Here is a 21,747-nt window from a genome sequence, read left to right as displayed (position 1 = left end):
CAGTGAATCACAGTGGACATTCACACGATTGTGTGATTTAGGTATGCTTCACGTTTGAAACGTTCCCAGGTTGAACACGTCAAAAGCAGCCTTTCTCTGGTGATTCCAATGTTTTTTCTGTCTGCATGCTCCTCCGTTCAGGGGCTGTTTGGCGAGGCATGCTAGAGGAGGCGGTTGTCATGGCAATTTACTCCGCAGTGATGGACTCGGTATCCCTGGCAAATGGCTGCGTCAGCGGAATATGCTGAGCGCGCTCTTTACATTCTGTACATGCTGCCCTCGCTACCTACAGGAGCTCCTCCTCACCCCCCTGTCGCCCCCCCCCCCCTCCATGTGACCCAGCCCGCTGGTACAGGATTTGAGCGAGAGAGAAATGGATGAGCGGACCAAGGGGCGTGGCTCACGTTATAATGCATCCTGACTGAGCAGACATTGCAGCAGTCATCCGGTGCATAGCCCGACCCCTCCATATCTAGCCCGCATCAACAAGTGACCACAACCTGGGGCGGATGAGCAGAATAAATCCAATAACAGCAGAGCCACATCCGTCAGAGTCACATGGCCAGCCTGACCATCTCCATGGAGATAGCATGGATGCAGCAGTGTGTGCACGGTGGAACCACAGAAGCATTTGCGGCCCATTAGTGGCATCACGGCTGTGATGTATGACCCTGGGGGCCTCCGGGAGCATCAGGCACCAGCTGGCCCCCAGGACTTTGAAGATCTGGCTGCCCCTTCTGTTTGACTGCTACCCTCAACACCGTTGTAAGCACCAAGCATGGGCCAATCGAAGATCTGTTACAGGGTGATTATGGGCTTTTACAGGCAGGGATCTCCTCATTTAACAGTTAGCTGGTGGGTGCTTAAGGAAGAAAGGTTCATGTTGATGTTGTATCATCTGACCAGTGAACAGATAGTAATGATAATGTAATGATTTGAGCATGGTTTGTTTCTGTGAGTGTGGGTCCAAAGGCCATGGTTGTGAAACACTAGATCTAAGGATGTTGTAATTACGCATCGTAGTCTCCTTCCTTCGCCCCTGGTCCCTCTGCACTCAACAGTTCTCTCCTGTCCCCGACTCTGTGATGATTGCGGCCACTCCTTAGGACCTACGTGTCCTTATATGGAAGAGGCGAGCAGCACGGAAATCAGGAAATCTCCTCTAGACTTTTTTCGATTTGATAGATAACACAGTTAGGAAAGAAAATAATGCTTTACGCAAGTTAGGGGAGAATAGACTAGAAGTCTCATGACCTGGGAAACCATTTGAAGGCACTTAGGTTTGTCTCTTGCACCCCCCCCCCCCACCCCCCCCCCCCAGGTTCTGGACTACTGCCACTCTTCACCTCTATGTAGAGAAAAGCAGAGGAGTTCATTTTACCTCACCAGCAAGAGGATCCTCAGTCAGCCTTATCCGATTACAAGCTGACAAAAAGAGAAGGTCCAATATCCACCTCAATGCTCCCTGATCAGTGATTACTCTGTGTGTGTGTGTGTGTGTGTGTGTGTGTGTGTGTGTGTGTGCGTACGTACGAAGTGTGTGTGCGTGTGTGTGCGTGCCTGCGCACCTTTCTTCGTGTCAGCTGTCATTGCAGTAATGAATAATCTAGTGTGTTTCACCAACATAAGGGCTCATATGTCTGATTGAGAGGGAAGTGATAGTAACTTTCCCACTAAGTAGGGTGCTCTACTTAGAGTAGTTGGCCCAACTTTGCACACTGGGATCAGGGGAGAAACCGCCCAGAGAGCCGGCTAAAAAACATGGTTAATACGGCACTAAACCCACCACAACGAGCCTGTGAGCCGACGATCCAGTGGCACTTACCATTCTCCCCAACAATATGTGGAGACTGTATCTGCTGATTAGCTGCATGCCAGGTTTTGTCCCCCTGCTCTGTTTACTGTCTGTTTGCTGAATGTACCCAGGCTTGTTTCTCTCATCCCTTACTCTAGTGGCCTTTCATTTCAAAAACCAACGCACTGTATCCATGTCGGAGCGTCCTTATTTTCCTTTGAACCTCATTGAATCGAGCTCGCCGCTTATGGGAATTTCAGAATATGTTTGTCGTATTTACCACAGAGTCCCGTCCCTTACAGTACACGTTGTAGCAATGCGCTGTCAACAGAGCTGGTCAACACTTTTGATTCACCAAAGTTGTTGTCTCGATATTACTTGTCATTGTCTTATTTGGAGACCTAGTTGACCTTTTGTCATAGGTGTGCCACCCTTATTACAGAAGCGCCAAAAGATCCCATACGGTATGAAATAGTCATTAAGCCAGAGAACTGTTGTATTTACCTCTGACGTCAAAGTAACCTATGGTGTGTATGACCCGTGGAGCTTCCACAAAGTCATCATCTCTGCTTTGACGGATTCTCATAACATTTCAGAACAGCGGCTAAGATAGAAACAGTATATTATGTGACGTGAGCTGCACACCCACGATGCTGCCTCTAAATCCTGCTAATCCTTCCCGTCCATGGGCCTGTCTTATCCCCAAACCCACCAAACCCGCCGATTCACTTCCTCTTCTTCTCTGGCTTCGAAGCGCCGGTCGCACCAAAATATCACAGGCCTACTCGCCAGCTTCCCCTGGAAAATACACAAATGACTGCTGGGATAGATAAGGGCATTTATAATTCAAAAGTAGGTCTTTTCAGCTGGCTGTTTGGAGGGTTTATGGAGCAGAGAGCAGGTTCTAAAACAAGGTACACATAGACTACCGTTCAAACGTTTGGGGTCACTTAGAAATATCCTTGTTTTCCCTGAAAAATGACATGAAAAAAGTTGCAAAATGAATAGGAAGTATAGTCAAGACGTTGACAAGATTATAAATCATGTTTTTTAATTGAAATAATAATTGTGTCCTTCAAACTTTGCTTTCGTCAAAGAATCCTCCATTTGCAGCCATTACAGCCTTGCAGACCTTTGGCATTCTAGTTGTCAGTTTGTTGAGGTAATCTGAAGAGATTTCACCCCATGCTTCCTGAAGCACCTCCCACAAGTTAGATTGGCTTGATGGGCACTTCTTTACGTACCATACGGTCAAGCTGCTCCCACAACAGCTCAATAGGGTTGAGATCCGGTGACTGTGCTGGCCACTCCATTACAGACAGAATACCAGCTGACTGCTTCTTCCATAAATAGTTCTTGCATAGTTTGGAGCTGTGCTTTGGGTCATTGTGTCATTGGCTCCAATTAAGCGCCGGCCACAGGGTATGTCATGGCGTTGCAAAATGGAGTGATAAGTCTTCCTTCTTCAAGATCCCTTTTACCCTGTTCAAATGTCCCACTTTATGTTATGGTATTCGGATGTTATCATTTTCAACTTAAAAAGGTGCCACAAAGAACCTAAGTGTGTGACACACTGAAAAAAACGGAACAATGGTAAATATACAATAACAAAATATACAATACAAAAAATATACAATATACAACACCTCAAACTTAGATTTGTTTGTCCATAACACTTTTTTCCAGTCTTCCTCTGTCCAGTGTCTGTGTTCTTTTGCCCATCTTAATCTTTTGTTTTTATTTGCTAGTCTGAGAGATGGATTTTTCTTTGCAAACCTGTCTAGAAGGCCAGCATCCCGGAGTCACCTCTTCACTGTTTACGTTGAGACTGGTGTTTTGCAGGTACTATTTAATGAAGCTGCCAGTTGAGGACTTATGAGGCATCTGTTACTCAAAGTAGACACTAATATACTTGTCCTCTTGCTCAGTTGTGCACCAGGGCCTCCCACTCCTCTTGCGCTGTTCTGTGAAGGGAGTAGTACACAGCGTTGTACGAGATCTTCAGTTTCTTGGCAATTTCTCGCATGGAATTAGCCTTCATTTCTCAGAACATGAATAGACTGACGAGTTTCAGAATAAAGTTTTTTGTTTCTGGCCATTTTGAGCATGTAATCGAACCCACAAATGCTGATGCTCCAGATACTCAACTAGTCTAAAGAAGGCCAGTTTTATTGCTTCTTTAATCAGCACAACAGTTTTCAGCTGTGCTAACATAATTGCAAAAGGGTTTTCTAATGATCAATTAGGCTTTTCAAATGATCAACTTGGATTAGCTAACACAACGTGCCATTGGATCACAGGAGTGATGGTTGCTGATAATGGGCCTCTGTACACCTATGTAGATATTCCATAAAATAATCTGCCATTTCCAGCCACAATATTAACAATGTCTACACTGTATTTCTGATCGATGTGATGTTATTTTAATGGACAGAAAATGTGCTTTTCTTTCAAAAACAAAGACATTTCTAAGTGACCCCAAACTTTTGAACGGTAGTGTATCTGTTCCATTGTGAAAGGAGCCACCATCCTTTCATAGCTATATTTTCCCAAATATCCTAATATTGGGACACTACCTGTAAACTGATGATATATTGGAACAAATGCTATTGTAAAAAGTTAGTTTTGGTCAAAGTGTCCTGAATGCTGCTTTGCTGACACGCCTGAACCCTTCCCAAACGCTCCGGGACCAAAAATCTCTTTCAGTTGTCAGAGAGCTGACTGGTTTCCCCCCCCAGAGAAGGCTGGTGTACAGTAATATGAAATCATCTTTAATGCCCGGGTCTGGATTAGGTTCTGACATTAAAACATGTCTCAAAGCCACATGGCATCAGAGGAGAAGTATACAGTGTTACTGACCACCTTATTGGCCACCAGTCCTCCACTTCAGTTGTTCCCTGATCTGTATTCTGTGTCGGACATAAATGGGACATGGAATCAGAGGAGAAGTATACAGTGTTACTGACCACCTTATTGGCCACCAGTCCTCCCCTTCAGTTGTTCCCTGATCTGTATTCTGTGTCGGACATAAATGGGACATGGAATCAGAGGAGAAGTATACAGTGTTACTGACCACCTTATTGGCCACCAGTCCTCCCCTTCAGTTGTTCCCTGATCTGTATTCTGTGTCGGACATAAATGGGACATGGAATCAGAGGAGAAGTATACAGTGTTACTGACCACCTTATTGGCCACCAGTCCTCCCCTTCAGTTGTTCCCTGATCTGTGTTCTGTGTCGGACATAAATGGGACATGGCATCAGAGGAGAAGTATACAGTGTTACTGACCACCTTATTGGCCACCAGTCCTCCCCTTCAGTTGTTCCCTGATCTGTGTTCTGTGTCGGACATAAATGGGACATGGAATCAGAGGAGAAGTATACAGTGTTACTGACCACCTAATTGGCCACCAGTCCTCCCCTTCAGTTGTTCCCTGATCTGTATTCTGTGTCGGACATAAATGGGACATGGAATCAGTGTTCAATAAGTCATACGTTTTTTTTGCCCCCTGTAGAAAATATGACATATCAATATAGGCCTTTTATTTATTTAACCTTTATTTAACCAGGAAGGGCACATTGAGATTAAAATCTCTTTTTCAAGAGCGCCCTTGTCACGACTCCCGCCGAAGTTGGCTCCCCCGCCTGTTCGGGTGGCGCTCGGCGGTCGTCGTCACTGGCCTACTAGCCGCCACCGATCCCTTTTTCTTTTCTGTTAGTTTTGTCTCATTTGTTACACCTGGTCCTAGTTTGTGTGTGTTTGATTCTCTTCCCTATTTTAGCGTATGGAACACGCCCCTTTGTTGTGCGGGATTAGTTTGATGTTCACGTTGTATTCGTTGGTGTTGTTTGTGCTCTGAACCTTGTTGGTTTGGGTTGGTCAGTGTTTGCGCCCTGCGTGTCGGACATTTCATTTTGGTGCCGTATTTGAGCCTGGGCCTCTCTGCTCTCTGCGCCTGATTCCTCGCTTACACACCTAGCCAGCCGTGACAGCCCTGGCCAAGATAGGCAGCACCAAGTCATTACAGAACAATTACAGACAGACAACATGAAAAACTACGGGTAATCTAGTAAAAACCATCGAGAGTATAAAACAGCAAATTAAAAACATTGACAGGTCAGGGAATCAGCGAGAGAGAGAAAGAGAGAGAAAGAGAGAGAGAGAGAGAGAGAGACATTATGACTATTCACATTGTTTTTCACCATCTTCATATTAACTTCGTCAGAGATCTGGAGGGATTACATCAATCTGTCTTTGTCTTTAGTAGTGCAGCAGATCTATTCCCAGAATAATCCCTGGCAAAGAAATGACCGGCGGAATAAGAAATGAATTTGCTTACAAAGCCCTTCCTTTCAATTCAAATAACTGAAACAAACGCGTTGATTAGGAGCCTAGTTGTGATTTAGGCTGGTTGAGAAAGGTAGTAATCCATTCTGCTTAACTTTTCATTAAGGACTAAAGCACATAGAGTATTACCTTTCACACAATCAATAGGAAAAAGTAGCACAGTGCTTTATCTACTGCAGGCGGTGGTGAGGGAAATACAGTGTTTTTGGGAGGATAAAACTGTCCTGTTTTACGCAGGCTTCAGAGCCCACACTATCGATCCCGGTGAGGACTCTGCAGAGGGGGGAGTAGAGTGGGGGTTGGCCTCAGGGAGCATGGTCAAGTACTGGTTCTGCCTGAAATCAGGCACAGGATTTATCCTCTCAGTAAAATCGCAGACAGCTTAAACATTGTTGCATGTTCCAAACTGTTTGACAAAGTATTCTTTTTGCCCATTTTCCCTATTATTGTTCACATCCCTGATGCCATTTTATATTAACTCAGTTGGACGTTGTACAGTACATGCACATGTATGGTTTTGTAAAAAAAAAAACACACACAAAAAAAAGAGTCGTGTCTTTTCCACCTTCATGCCAGCCCCGCCCACTGCTCCGCTTCTCCTCGCCAGGGGGACGGCGCTCTGCTCCTCTTACCCCCGACACTCTCCTCTGAGAAAGCCTAGAGCGGCAGAAACAGCATGCACTCTGCTCTGCTGCAGCGTATATCCCATGTTCCAGGGGCTTTAATATTTCACATGGCTCTTGCTTTGTTTCGCGATATCATGGGCCGTGTGTGCTGAGGCAGATCATATCGTGAATCTGGAGATGTTGTTCAATTGCTCTTTGAAGAGCTGCCCGAAATGACTTAAGCATGGCTGCTTGGGTCTGTAGCTAGAAGATTCCTCTTTTGTCCCCCGTCGCACCTCGCCCCTCTCCTCCTGTAGAATACAGCAGCGGTGAGACGGCCTGCTGGTTGATCCTGTGCTGCGCACACAAACACAGTCCGGCGTACAGCTCCCGGCAGATCAATAGTATCACAGGCTACCAATTAGCCAAATCTGTCTGTCCTCGCTGACCGAAAATACCCAAGACAACTCCAACAAAGTTCTCTCAAAGTTTAGCGTTGTTCCTTTTGACTTATGCTAAGCGATTTGAGCTACGTGTGTGTTTGTATGATAGTTTGATAGTATGACACACGTGGACGAGGGGCACTGGATGCATATGAAACAGCTGCATCCTGTAACAAAAGCAGGCATGTATCTGACTGTCACCGACGGATTCTTCTGGGGAAATAGGAGCAGATCGCTGATAATGACTGTAATCAGTGACGGTTTAATCATTGATTCCAACGCGATGCTCTTTTGAGTCCTCATTAACATTCGCGCTGAGTCTCAAGTGTTGGTAAGACGAGTGAGATCCCTCCCATGTCTGTGCTTCTTCCTGATTACATTAGCCACCCATCTCACCTCTCAGCCAAAATGCAGTAATTGCTCTACTTTAGTCGTGCATGGAGATGAATTAACATGGTTGCCCGGGGCAACAGTAAGGATGGCGTCCAGGCAGAGAAGAGGTAACTCAGGGCTCATCATTTGTTCATTCATTCATTTCCCGGGCCAAAAGAGATATGGGAATAAATGCATTCAAGACAAACCCCCGTGGCGGTTGTACAAGAAGATTCCAGAGTGGGGATTGGGGGGAATGTTTCCTGCTGCTTGTCAGATCTGGCACAAAAACCAAGGTCATAGTCAAGGAACTGGTGTTCAGCTATTATCTGGCATGAAATCCTAATGCTTTAGTCTGATGTCTGAAGTCTTTGTTTCTCAGAGGAAAATGGTAAGAAAGGTGGTTAACTATGTCTTGATGTGTATAGATATATTGGAATTCTATACTGTGGCTAGGTGAATTTTTATTTGAAACCATTTGGCATTGGTCCTGACTTATAATTAATAGTCCAATTATGGACCTTTTTCTGTAGTATCAGTTTTTTTTTTAAATACAGCGCCCATTTTCAGCAGTCAAACCTGGAAGTGATACCCCTAGCTGCTATCTGAACGATTAGGGAGGCATATATTTTCTGTTGTTCTTATTGGCTTGCATAACATGAGTCCTATCATACCGACAAAAATCCACAACATTCAACCACAGAATGAGGATACACTATCGGACGTTTGTGTCATTCCTGCTACGGTATATGAGCTCTCTTCTTGGGGGTGATCTATAGCACCTTCTCTTAGCCGTGCTTCTAGCAACTTTGCGAAAAGGCTGTGAAAATTAATTCCTTAAAAGGCAAAGCGTCTGGGCCTAGGACTAGGTAATTGGGTCATGTTACTCCACTATTTCTTTAGACTGGATATTGGAATGAAAACACATGTTTTTCACTGCCTCAGAGAAATGATAGCGTTTTTTCCATTGGCTCGAGGACACTCCATTTTTTGTCGTTGTTGATAAAAGTAGTGTAGAGGAATACACACATTGACTGTATTACTTTACTCACTAATCCACTGCTATCAGATTGTAAAGCATCTGAGACTACGAGCCATTGTTTGGAATTGTGTCATTCAAGAAAAGAGCTTTGAATAATTCAGTTGCTGTAGTTGTGGGGTCCCTGCTTGGCTGCTGGTGCTGGTTGTGGTGGTAGTTTTGGGGGGCCATGTGGCCCTGACAGCTGGTAAAGCAAGGATTAGGGGTGGGCTCTGTGGGGCAGAGGGGCGGGGAGAACCTGGAGTGAGGGAGTGGCCAGGCTCTCAGCAGGACATTCTCTGTAGATCAGAGAGTTAGGGGGCTGAAAACCCAGACACACTTAACTGTACTTCATATTGGCATAGACTATGCAGTGTAAATACTGTGGATACTGTACTGTGCTACAGAGCATACATGAATTCTGTGTCGACAAATTTTTATTTATTTTTATTTCACCTTTATTTAACCAGGTAAGCAAGTTGAGAACAAGTTCTCATTTACAATTGCGACCTGGCCAAGATAAAGCAAAGCAGTTCGACACATACAACGACACAGAGTTACACATGGAGTAAAACAAACATACAGTCAATAATACAGTAAAAAAAAAACAAGTCTATATACAATGTGAGCAAATTAGGTGAGAAGGGAGGTAAATGCAAAAAAGGCCATGGTGGCAAAGTAAATACAATATAGCAAGTAAAATGTAAATAAACATACATATGTATTGCATATAGAAGATGAATAGATGAATATTGGAACATCTCGAGAGTGAGTCTTGTGTCACCCCACCACTTGTCTGGATACTGTTGCTAGGTGACTCTAGATGACAAGGTGGCCTGACCTTTTCAGACATGATGCTCATCTTCTCCAATATGAATATCCCTCAAGCTGGAATGCCCTTTCTTAACTACAGCCATGGCTCTGAGGGACTGTGACATTTCACAATCCAGCTGCAGGTAAGGCCTCTAGACATAGACGACGACTCTCAGAAAAGATGGTTTGTTTACAGTCGCCTTGTCTTTTGTCGCGTCTGTCCCAAGACGTGTGAAGATGATCGTGCGTTCACGCTTTTGTCAGATTCAGTCACATTTGAATGTTGCCTCTAGTGTGTGTTTTCCAGATTCTCAGCATCCCCTTGTGTTCCAAAAACGCACACAATAAATATGGGCCAATTTATTCCTCAAGGACACACTGAGTTTACGTTTGTTTGATCAACTCTATAAAGAGCGGCTAGACACAGCGGGCCACATGGGACCACATTGCTGTGAGGTAGATTCCTAGAGGAAAGCATCCCCACCCCCATCCCAGCCCATCCTACCCCTCCAAACACTGCATCCCTTTCCAGTACTGGGAGAGAGTTGCAGATGAGAGCAGGAGAGTGTGAGCTCTCTCACTTCCTCAACTTCCTCCTGATTTATGGAAATCACAGCTCAAACACCCTGTGAGTGGCAGCTGATAAGGATCCGTTTAGCATATGTCAGCTTCTCCTTGGCACCCCTGAGAGGCCGAGTACAGGACTAATCATTCTCCGGCTCGCAGCGTTTAACAGGGAGGGGATTAGAAGAAAGAGCTGCAGCAGCACGGGCTCTGTCTCTCTGGGCAGCCTCACCCTCTGCTCAGCCTCACCCTCTGCTCAGCCTCTGCCTCTGCTCAGCCTCTGCCTCTGCTCAGCCTCACCCTCTGCTCAGCCTCACCTTCTGCTCAGCCTCACCCTCTGCTCAGTCTCTGCTCTGCCTCTGCTCAGCCTCACCCTCTGCTCAGCCTCACCTTCTGCTCAGCCTCACCCTCTGCTCAGTCTCTGCTCTGCCTCTGCTCAGCCTCTGCTCAGCCTCACCCTCTGCTCAGCCTCTGCTCTGCCTCTGCTCAGCCTCTGCTCTGCCTCTGCTCAGCCTCAGCCTCTGCTCAGCCTCACCTTCTGCTCAGCCTCACCCTCTGCTCAGCCTCTGCTCTGCCTCTGCTCAGCCTCAGCTCAGCCTCACCCTCAGCCTCACCCTCTGCTCAGCCTCTGCTCAGCCTCTGCTCAGCCTCACCCTCTGCTCAGCCTCTGCTCAGCCTCACCCTGTGCTCAGCCTCACCCTCTGCTCAGCCTCTGCTCAGCCTCACCCTCTGCTCAGCCTCACCCTCTGCTCAGCCTCTGCTCAGCCTCACCCTCTGCTCAGCCTCTGCCTAGCCTCAGCCTCTGTTCAGCCTCAGCCTCTGCTGTAACTAGTCTGCTTTCAAGACCCCAGTCAGTCACACTGCATAAAGGCTACAGTCAACAGACTCATTGTTGCCGATTCTCTTCCTTTGAAGAGGTTATTCGTTTTGTCTCAGACCAACGTTGGCACCTAGTGGAAGCCTTGCTGTCTCTGTCCTTGGCCAGGACTTTCTGTTGGTCACTGGTTTCTGTTTAGGAAATACAGGGACGTTGATCATCAAGAATTAGAGACCTAGAACCTATCCCATTGCTTTGTTCTTTTCCTCTTTGTCTGGCTTCATAATGTAGATTCAGTAACCAAAATACAGTCTGCAAATTGCAGTGTGCCTCGCCTGCAGTCAGAGAACAACAAAACCCTGAATTGTTTAATTCATATGAATTGAGATAAAAATGTTTGCTTGCTCAGTTACATCATTTGATTGGGAGATCCTTCCAGTCTTTGTGATTGCAGGGGGGGGGGGGGGGGCAAGGTTGGGGGCAGGTTTATGTATGATGGCTGAATCACATGGTTCTCTCTGAACGACAGGTCAGTGTGGTGGAGGAATATGTCTATGTTGATCTAGCAGACTCCCAGGGGAAACAGCCAGGGGCCAGAACAGGACAAAACGGATTCTAGTGCCATTATAACTGCTATTCATTTCCTCAAGCAGAAGTGCTGTATGGCATGCAGTGCATGGATCAATTGGTAGATTTGTGCTCATGTGCTACGCATATGGATGTCTTCTCAGAGCATTACAATAGGAGCCTAGCTGTGTGCCGTAAAATAGGTTATAGTGAGACGTGTCGCTGGAATATTTAGACCTTATTTGTATGGGCCACATATCTACCAAACCGTTCATTGTCAAACGAGCATACATCCTCTGTCGCCGTAGCAACGGGGGAAGATGCAGTCCTATGCGTTCACCTTTCAGCTGTGTGTGTAGAAGCTGCTGCAGCGCTCTCCACTCGTAGATAAAAGGGTTCCCGAAAGGGTTCGTCAGCTGTCCCCATAGGAGAACCCTTTTCGGTTCCAAGTGGAAAGGGTTCTACATTGAACCCAAAAGTTTTTTTACCTGGAACCAAAAGGTTTCTACCTGGAACCAATAATGGTTCTTCAAAGGGTTCTCCTATGGGGACAGCTGACAAAGCTTTTTAGGTTATAGAGAGTGTATATAGAGTAACATGCAAATCAATAGGAACACCTGCTCTTTCCATGACATAGACTGACCAGGTGAATCCAGGTGAAAGTGATGATCCCTTATGGATGCCACTTGTTAAATCCACATCAAATCAGTGTAGATGAAGGGGAGGAGACGGGTTAAAGGATGTTTAAGCTTTGAGACAATTGAGACATGGATTTAAGTGCATTTTAACTGGGTAAGTAGGGTGAGTCAACATGTTTGTACTTGCACGAACGTGCGCACACACACACACACACACACACACACACACAGAAATCAGAACCATGGACATCCACATCATATTTAGCTTTACGTTGAACAAATTGTTTTTGGTATCTTTTAGTTGTCGCTGTATTAAACTAAGAAGAGGTGATTTGATGATGTTGAAATGGTGCTGGAATAGTGGAGGCAGCTCCTGTTTTCTTTGCGACTTGCGGTAAACTGTGGTTCTAAATCAGTAGTTGTTTAGTGGTCTGAAAATGTCGGGAACATTAACTAGCTTGACAATGCTGTTTGTTACATGCAATATGCTTTGTGGACTTTATTCGGACAGATGTTGCTCTCCGGTTTTGTGATGAAACAAAGGTGTGGTTGAATTTATTCTGCCACTGTCTTCTTATGGTCTCCGCCTTAGGCCTATATAGCACGGTCGCCAGGCATACAGTTTGAACTAACAGGCTATAGAGCAGACAACACAATTATCACAACACATAGGTTGTAATATGGCTTTTTATTCTGGCTAACCCAGGGACTTTGCCCATGCACCGCTACTGATCTCCATAGACCGGTTTATACGGTGAAACAATGGACCTGTAACAAGGCTGGCAAGCGTGTGTGTGCTGTGCTGTGCTGTGTATGACCTCGATCACCCCTCACTCACTATGGGAACTGTCCCAGGACACGCTTGGATAGGATTAGCCAAAAACACTATTTTCTCTCTATGATAATGAGAGCTGATGTTTGGATTACACACATTTTCAGGGCCCACAAGTCATTCACACAGCCAATCAGCGTGCTCGGATGTCGCTGTACCTCTACATCTCAATTAGTGGAGGCATCCTAGACTCCCTGTGTGTCCTCACCCCACCCTACCCCTCACAGAGGCATGGCAGTTGAAAGAGAGGGGGTGGAGGGGTACGGAGCAGGGAGCTGTACCCAGGAGAGACGCATCGAGCTGGGATTAGCTCTAATGGGATTACGCTGGTACAGCCATTTTAGCCAGGCAGGTCGGGAGGGAGCCGGCAGATTGGGATGACATCATCTCCTGTACTGTCTACTGCTGTCTGCTGCTGCATTCTGTCTCCCTGGACCAATGGGGCAGAGGGTTGAGTGCCTGTTAAGACATATTGAAACAACATTTGACTCCAGTGAATCCTCTTAAGGGATATTCTTAAGTGATATTTCACCAAGTGGCCAGTTGTCTCATAAGACTGAAGAAGATGCGTTGCTGCAATGTAAAGTCTGTGCCCAAGAGATGACCTGCTGAATTCTGGGAAGCCCTCCAGTAGTAAATGTCCTATGGTGTAACCTTGACTGGTCTGCATACTGAAGTCATTTGACTGGTCTGCATACTGAAGTCGCCTTGACTGCTGTAGTGGACATACTTTAGTAGTAGGGAGTGAGAATCTCTGTCCAAACCTCCAGACCGGAGATTAAATGGGATGGACAGACCGACACATACAGGACTGGGAAACTGTAGTCTCAGGCTCCCTGCACCGTGTGGAGCCTGTGTGTCTGTTTCCATGGTTACCCTGCTCATTGATTTTGTGTTTCCTGCTCAATGTTTTATGAGTGCAAGTGGTCTTAAAGCTCCAATGTGTTTCTAGATGAAGTGTAAATGTAATTATGGTAATAAGCCAGTTTGTAGATTGGGGCTGTCTGTCAGGAAGGTATATGGCTGTCTCTCTCTCCCCCCCCCCCCCCCCCACCCAGTACTCCCCCATGCGTAGAGGAGAGGGGGGATGCAGACAGGCAGTATTGGTGCAGTGCTTCTTCACTCAGAGAAAAAACACACACACACATACATACACACATGTTTGTTTTACTATCCTTGTGGGGTCCAACAAATGTATTCCCATTCAAAATCCAATTTTCCCTAACCCTACGCTTAATCCTAAACCCCTAACCCTAAAACTAAACCTAACTCCTAACCCTAATCCTAACCCCTAACCCTAACCTTAATTCTTACCGTAACCCTAATTGCGACCCTAACCCAAAGCCTAACCCCTAAGCCTGAAATGGTATTTTTCCTTGTGGGGACTGCCGTCATTTCCCCATTTTACTATCCTTGTGAGGACTTCTGCTCCGCACAAGGATAGTAAAACCACACACACACACACACACACACACGCACACACGCACACACACACACACCCTCAGCTGCTGTATAACTCCTCCACTGTGTTCAATGTTAGGAGCAGTATCCAGACTTTCATATGGTCATACCGTCCTTCTCTCATCCTGGGATTTACGCTATTACCTGCTTAGCACACTAGGGGGTGACAAAAAATGCAAGGAAGACAATTTTCATGGAATTTTCACGGAGGCTGCTAGCTAAATATCCTAACGAGCGCAAAACAAAATATACAAATTGCAAAGACAGGCAATCCAGCTCATGGAGTTATACATATTGGAGCTACCGAATGTCATTTGTTTTGAGTTTGGACATTTACAAGCGAATGTGAACGAGAGGTATTGTGCAATTGAACAAAGTCTTGATGCATGCATGTGTGAAGAAACAGTATTCTGCTCTGGAGCACCATGTGTACACGCTGTGTCTGTGTGGAGTCTGGAGTTGCTAGGGCAACAGGCCTGCCTGCTCTGCTCAGAGAAGAAATCTAAAGATAGCAGTGGCAGCTGTATAGATAACTCATCCAAAGGGCTTTGACTTCTCAAACACAGCAGAAAGTGAACACAGTATGACGCCCCGTCACCTTATTAATTCAAATCAAATCAAAAATCACATTTTATTTGTCACATGCGCCGAATACAACAGGTGTTGTTGTTACCGTGAAATGCTTACTTACCAGCCCTTAACCATTCAGCCACTTATTTAGATAACTAGCAAGTTAAACTTAACGCAGCATTTAATTGTTTGTTTTTTTACCCAGGAAAGATAAAAAGCAGAAGAAATATATTTGCTGCATTTTGTAAACGCAGATCTAAAATGGTTCTTATTGTCATTTCTGCTCGGCGTCAGACAAATGTTCTTCAGTTGCACTTCTCCGTCCGGATGACAATTCACATTAGCAAATGTGGCTGGCTACATTCTTCCTATGATAAACATTAGAAATACGATGGTCATGCATAATGTTTCGCAAAAAAACCGACTTTGCTGTTTCATTGTAAGCTCATGATCAATTCGGATCAATTTCATGTGATTTTAATGGTCACAAAATGTGTTTTTCTATCAAAAACAAGGACTTTTCTAAGTGACCCCAAACTTTTGAACGGTAGTGTATTTTCTGTGAAGGAAAACTATAGTGGCCACGTCCCTGATCACTCTATTGAAGAAAAGAAAAAACAACACTAAACATTCAATACAAGGTTGGACTCGCCTACTCCTGCTTTCTCCCGTTGTGCTATTCATAAACAAACACGTGACTGACTCAACTGTTCTGGGGAACTATGGTAAGCATCATAATGGAAAGTAATGTGACAGGTGAAATGAAGAAAGCGATCTGCTTTATCTCCTAACATATTGCACATGTTGACTGCAGCTATTTCCTTAAAAAGTAGCTACAAATATGACAGTTTATTGAAAAACTTCAAAGAAATATTTTCAACGGTGTTGACAGTGTTTTAAAACCATCCCGTGGCTATTTCCAAACACCCCGGTATACGGTAGTCTACAGGATTAACCCATTAAGTGCTAATTCACCCATCCCTCTGAAATGGAGGTCTTAAGTTACAGTGTTAGCTACTAATCCAACTGCACAGACCAATGATAGAGTAGGAAGAAGGGACTTTTGGGCCAATAGAAGAGTAAGTAATGCTTGTCTGCAAATGCATGAACTCAGACATAATGCATTGCCATCAACCTGTCATCGCACATCATCAGTTTTAAACTCCCTTTCCTCTTTAGCTTCGATCCCCCCCTGTCTGAGTGGTGTGGTGATATGTCAGTACTGCCGCTGAGGACTGCTTTTGTGTGTTCCTCTGTTCAGGCTACAGTCTCTGTTTTCTTTTTTTTAGATGGTGTCTGATATTGTTTGTTGGTGACCTAGCTCTAGACAGTCTCTGGCTCCAGCTCTGTGTGTGTGTGTGTCTACTGTGCTGGTGGCGAGTCTGACAGGCTCATCCACGTTTGAAGGTCACCCCCTCCTCCCTGGTCCATTTTTTGTGGGGCGCTCTCTCTCTCCCATCCACTCAGATCACATCACATCACCACTGTCTGCTGCCCTGTCAGCAACAGCCTCATCCTACAGCGCTACTGTGCTCCTGAACCGTTCACTCTCACTGCGTGGCAATGCGACCCTTGCCCTGCAAGGAGGAAGCCCTAAGCAAAGCCATTAATATAGATGTAGAGATGTGATATCTGGAGAAACATCTCTCTCAGACCCACTATTATCCTTGGAATAGGAGGGTTTATGAACAGATTTAGCTGTATGTCAGGGTATATTTAGATATGATTTAGTATCAATGCATTTATACTACACCGTAAGTACATAAACAGCAGTTGGATGTATTGACTTGAAAAAGGTCACAACTGCAATCTCTCTGGATAAGTACTTTAATAAGAGTCAAGAGAAAACAAAAGTATGGCTGAAATGACCCATATAGTATCTCCAAATAGATATGTGATCTTAGTGTAAGTAAGTCTACACCGTGTCTCTGATTGGCCCCTGTCCTCCTCATAAGTAGTGAGATGTATTGGTTGGCTGGTCGGTGTAAACTGTGGTGTCTGCCTGGCTGACGGTTGTGATTGGTTGGCTGGTCGGTGTAAGCTGTGGTATCTGTAGGGCTGAGGGGTGACAGGAGTTGACAGAAAAGGGTCAGTGGCCCCACCTTACCTTGGCTAGCATGACACAGGTCCTTATATGAGCTGGTGGAAGCCAGACCAATCAGGATTAACCTGGTATACAGGCATCTTGTCATTCTCTCTGCTGTCTCGGACCTGATCTGCTTCGACTCCCATCAACACCATCTCGCTCTTTCTCTCTCTGTAAGACATCTTTAGCAAAACAGGATGGAGGACAGGTCAAGCAAGTGGGCAAAACTAGTTGTAGTGACGTCATAATGACCGTTTTGCCCAATGGGAAGTCCGACCTGCTTTGGGTTAGTGCTATCTGGCACCCTTGAGACATCCCTAGCCTAAAACCTAACCTTAACTTTAAACCCTACCCTTACCCTAACCTTAACGCCTACCTTTACCCTAACCCTTACCTAACCCTAACCTTAACCCTTAACCATTTAACCATTCAACTTCAAAGGGGTAGGGACCTCCCAAGGATCCCGGATAGCAAGGGCCCAGACTTTGTCCCCAGGTCCTCCTTCACTCCTGGTGCCTGTCCCTTTCCCTCTTCTAATGTTTCTCTCTCTCTACTACTGTCCCTGTCCCTCCTGAACCTTCCTAGGCCATGTGTGTCACAGTAGCAGTGCTGTCAGATCAGACAGGCTTCTTCATAATCAGGAGCTCTGCAGTCAATTAGCTCTATGCATTTGTCAGCACAAATCCACACACAGAGTGGCTGTCACACTGGATGACATGACAGCTCCTCTAGTGTAAAGCATACTGGTGTGCTGAGCGGGCTGTCAATAGCACTTTACAGCAGTGGCTGCACTCATGTCTGAGCACAGACATAAACATTAGGTGATGAAGTAGTGCTTTTCAATAGTGAGACAGACTTACTTCCCTGGTGGTAATAGTAGTGCCGTATGACCTGATCTCTGGAAAGAAAAGGCTGACTATCTGGGCCTTCCTGTGGTTTAGAGTATTGTATTTCCATTACTGCAGCAACCCAGTAATACGCTTAATATGTTTTCTATTCATCCCACATCCACACACCACAGCTGGTTTTCCAAGAGGCTTCTCGCTGGTTCCAATGTTTTTCTCAGAAATGGATTCCTTCACAAAATAACAGTGTCCAGGATCTTATCGTGTCCAGGATCTTATCGTGTCCAGGATCATAAAGTGGTATATGAAAAGCTGAGTTTCTACAGACCATTATATTTTCACTAAATGTTTCTCAGTCTTCTAAGCAGTTCTATAGTATCGCTCCTTTCTTCAGTCTGTTGTATTGTCATCAATCTAATGACCTCTGCCTCGTCCTGACCCTAAACAAAAGCATGGGGGTTGGGTGTGGGGGATGGACAGAGAGAGACTGTTATGAACCATAGTCAAGTTTGGCCTCCCTCATAGGGCCATGTGTCCTGCTTAGCCCCCTCGGCCCCCCTCATTAGCAGTGTAGCTGGGGAGCCCAGCCAGCCTTGATGGGCTGTTGTCATCAGAGGGATTGACACACAGACCCCCCCAGAGACCACCAAAGACCTCATTTACATCCCCTCTCCATTAGCACCACCTAGAGATGTGGTGGAGGCTGGGTGGAGGGCTGGCATACCCCATCACGCTTCCCATCTGACACATGATTGACAGCCCGAGAGGCATCCTTAAAATGTCCCCATTATAGCTACATTCCTGCTAAATTCCACATGGCAATTGTAGGATTGAAGATAATAAAAAATAACAAAAACAAACATTTTACGCCCACAATATTGACTGTTTAATGATACACTGAAAGACTGGGTGAGTTAATTAGTGGTCTACAATGAAAAAGCAATAAGAATGGGATTATATATAGTAATTTCATCACTAGGGTTTGACCCTAGGGATATGTGCCACTCCTGCCCCCCTGTCTATGGCCTGGACCCGTGGGACATGGAGGAGGTACAGCTGGCAGACGCCATACAGACCAGACACTCCTCCAGTAGCGACAAGCATCACGGCAGCTGCTGGGGCGGGGTGCTCCACAATTAGCATCAGCTCATAGTTTAGAAGTGTGTCACAAAGAAGGTTGTGATGTGATGTATCCTGGGTATTACCCTCCAGGTTCTGAACCTCGGGGGTGTGGCCTGGCCTTCTGGACGACTGTCAACCGGGAGACCAGAGAGGAAGACTGTGTTTTGAATGTGAGGCGGGGGGAGGGCCTAATAAACCTGCTAGTTCCAGTAACAGGGCTTTTCTATTGGAGGGTCATCAGTGAAAGGGGGGTGTGGCCCGAGACATCTGTCCAGTAAGTAGCTTCTGACGTGAACAGCTGCAGTGAAGGGGATCAGACCCCTTAGAGGACTGGGTGAAACTGAGCTCTGTGATACACAATTATTAGTCATTATTAAAGACTCAGTAACGTTGGACCGTGTGTGATTGGGACATGTTTGGCTCTAGTAGCCATGCTAATGTGCCAAGAGTACTCAATACAACCAGCTTTCTTTCGTTGGCTGAATGCAACTGATTGTAGGAGAGTTTTTGTCTGCTGTTGGACTCCATCAAAAGCTGAAGGAGGTCTGACTCATTCGATGAAATCTTAGATAAGTTCACCTTTGTCTCCTTATACTAAAAATGTCCGTTCATCCTAATAGTAGCTCTTTATGTAAAGTAGGATGTTGCAGTCGTATTATCTCCCGTGTCTTAGTCCTTTACTAGCCACAGATTTTTATCGTCAACAACCATCTCTAATTTAAGCGGTATTAAACCCAGGATTTTAGATAATTCTATGAGCTAGCCCCACAGCTATTCACTAATCTCAAACCTCGCACAGTCATGGGCAACGTTTTGTCGTGGTTGAATGCACGTGTATTATCTTTTTTAATTAACACACAGTCAGCATTTTAAAAGCAGTTTAGCGAACTTGAGAATGTTAATGCAGTATAAGACCCTCTTTGTGGGGCACACACTGGCTGCTGAATTTCTTTGCTCTATCTGTGTGTTGCTATTACTGTAATGCTGTTAGTGACATGATGTGACCTGGAGAAAAGTGCAGAGTCAAGGAGGTGGTAGTGCTGAGATGTCAGACTGGTCAGAGTCAAAGATGAATGTATTTTATATCTGATATGTCATGTTAAGATCCCACTGAATTGTATGTATGCATTGTCGCAGAGCTGCATTGTCACATGGTCCCGTATTTCTCTGCTCCACCAGGTCACCTGTCTTCAGGATTTCTTTGGTGATGATGATGTCTTCATTGCCTGTGGCCCAGAGAAGTTCCGCTACGCCCAGGATGACTTCTCCCTGGATGAGAATGGTGAGAGCAGCCACACCACTAGTAACCTACTGCACCACTTTAACACCACTAGTAACCTACTGCACCACTTTAACACCACTAGTAACCTACTACACCACTGTAACACCACTAGTAACCTACGACACCACTGTAACACCACTAGTCACCTTCTACACCACTGTAAATCCACTAGTAACCTACTACACCACTGTAACACCACTAGTAACCTACTGCACCACTTTAACACCACTAGTAACCTACTGCACCACTGTAACACCACTAGTCACCTACTGCACCACTGTAAATCCACTAGTAACCTACTACACCACTGTAACACCACTAGTCACCTACTGCACCACTGTAAATCCACTAGTAACCTACTACACCACTGTAACACCACTAGTCACCTACTACACCACTATAACACCACTAGTCACCTACTACACCACTGTACCACCACTAGTCACCTACTACACCACTGTAAATCCACTAATAACCTACTACACCACTGTAACACTACTAGTCACCTTCTATACCACTGTAAATCCACTAGTAACCTACTACACCACTGTAACACCACTAGTCACACACTACACCACTGTAAATCCACTAGTAACCTACTACACCACTAGTAACCTACTACACCACTAGTAACCTACTACACCACTGTAACACCACTAGTCACCTTCTACACCACTGTAAATCCACTAGTAACCTACTACACCACTGTAACATCACTAGTCACCTACTACACAACTGTAACATCACTAGTAACCTACTACACCACTGTAACACCACTAGTAATCTACTACCCCACTATAACACCACTAGTAACCTACTACACCACTGTAACACCACTAGTAACCTACTACACCACTGTAACATCACTAGTAACCTACTACACCACTGTAACACCACTAGTAATCTACTACCCCACTATAACACCACTAGTAACCTACTACACCACTGTAACACCACTAGTCACTTATTCAAATCACATCAAAGTTTATTCGTCACGTGCGCCGAAAACATCACTAGACCTTACAGTGAAATGCTTCATTACAGGGTCTAACCAAGAGTGCAAAAAGGTATTAGGTGAACAATATGTAAGTAAAGAAATAAAAACAACAGTAAAAAGATGAACAGAGAGTATCAGTAGCGTAAAAGAGGGGTGGGTGTTGGGACACAATGCATGTACATGAATGTATAGTTAAAGTGACTTTGCATATATGATAAACAGAGAGTAGCAGCATCATAAAAGAGGGGTTGGGGGGAGGCACAATGCAAATAGTCCAGGTAGCCATTACACCACTCACTGTAACATCACTAGTAATCTGCAAAACCACTGTAACACCAGTAGATAACCTACTACACCACTGTAACATCACTAGTAACCTACTACTCCACGGTAACACCACAAGTAACCTACTACACCACTAGTAACCTAAAACACCACTGCAACACCACTAGTAACCTACTACACCACTGTAACACCTATAGTAACCTACTACACCACTGTAACAACACTAGTAACCTACTACACCACTATAACACCACTAGTCACCTAAAACACCACTGCAACACCACTAGTA

At 45.2% G+C, this 21,747-nt stretch overlaps 1 protein-coding gene across 4 annotated transcripts in view; it reads left to right on the top strand.

Moving 5' to 3' along the window:
* The window catches only part of LOC115135628 (neuronal migration protein doublecortin-like), a 74,697-nt gene that overhangs the window by 33,809 nt on the left and 19,141 nt on the right, over window positions 1–21,747 (top strand). For all 4 annotated transcript variants that reach the window (XR_010464893.1, XM_065023573.1, XM_029670527.2 and 1 more), the window contains exon 4: window positions 20,074–20,176. Coding sequence is in view for 3 of the 4 variants with exons in the window: in XM_065023573.1 (XP_064879645.1) it covers window positions 20,074–20,176 (103 nt within the window). In the remaining variant the exon portion in view is untranslated. The remainder of the gene's footprint in view (window positions 1–20,073; window positions 20,177–21,747) is intronic.

Source organism: Oncorhynchus nerka, linkage group LG10 (genome assembly GCF_034236695.1).
Source record: "Oncorhynchus nerka isolate Pitt River linkage group LG10, Oner_Uvic_2.0, whole genome shotgun sequence".
Lineage (NCBI taxonomy): Eukaryota > Metazoa > Chordata > Actinopteri > Salmoniformes > Salmonidae > Oncorhynchus > Oncorhynchus nerka.
Note: the sequence above shows the minus strand (reverse complement) of the source record. Positions and strands in the feature narration are given on the sequence as shown.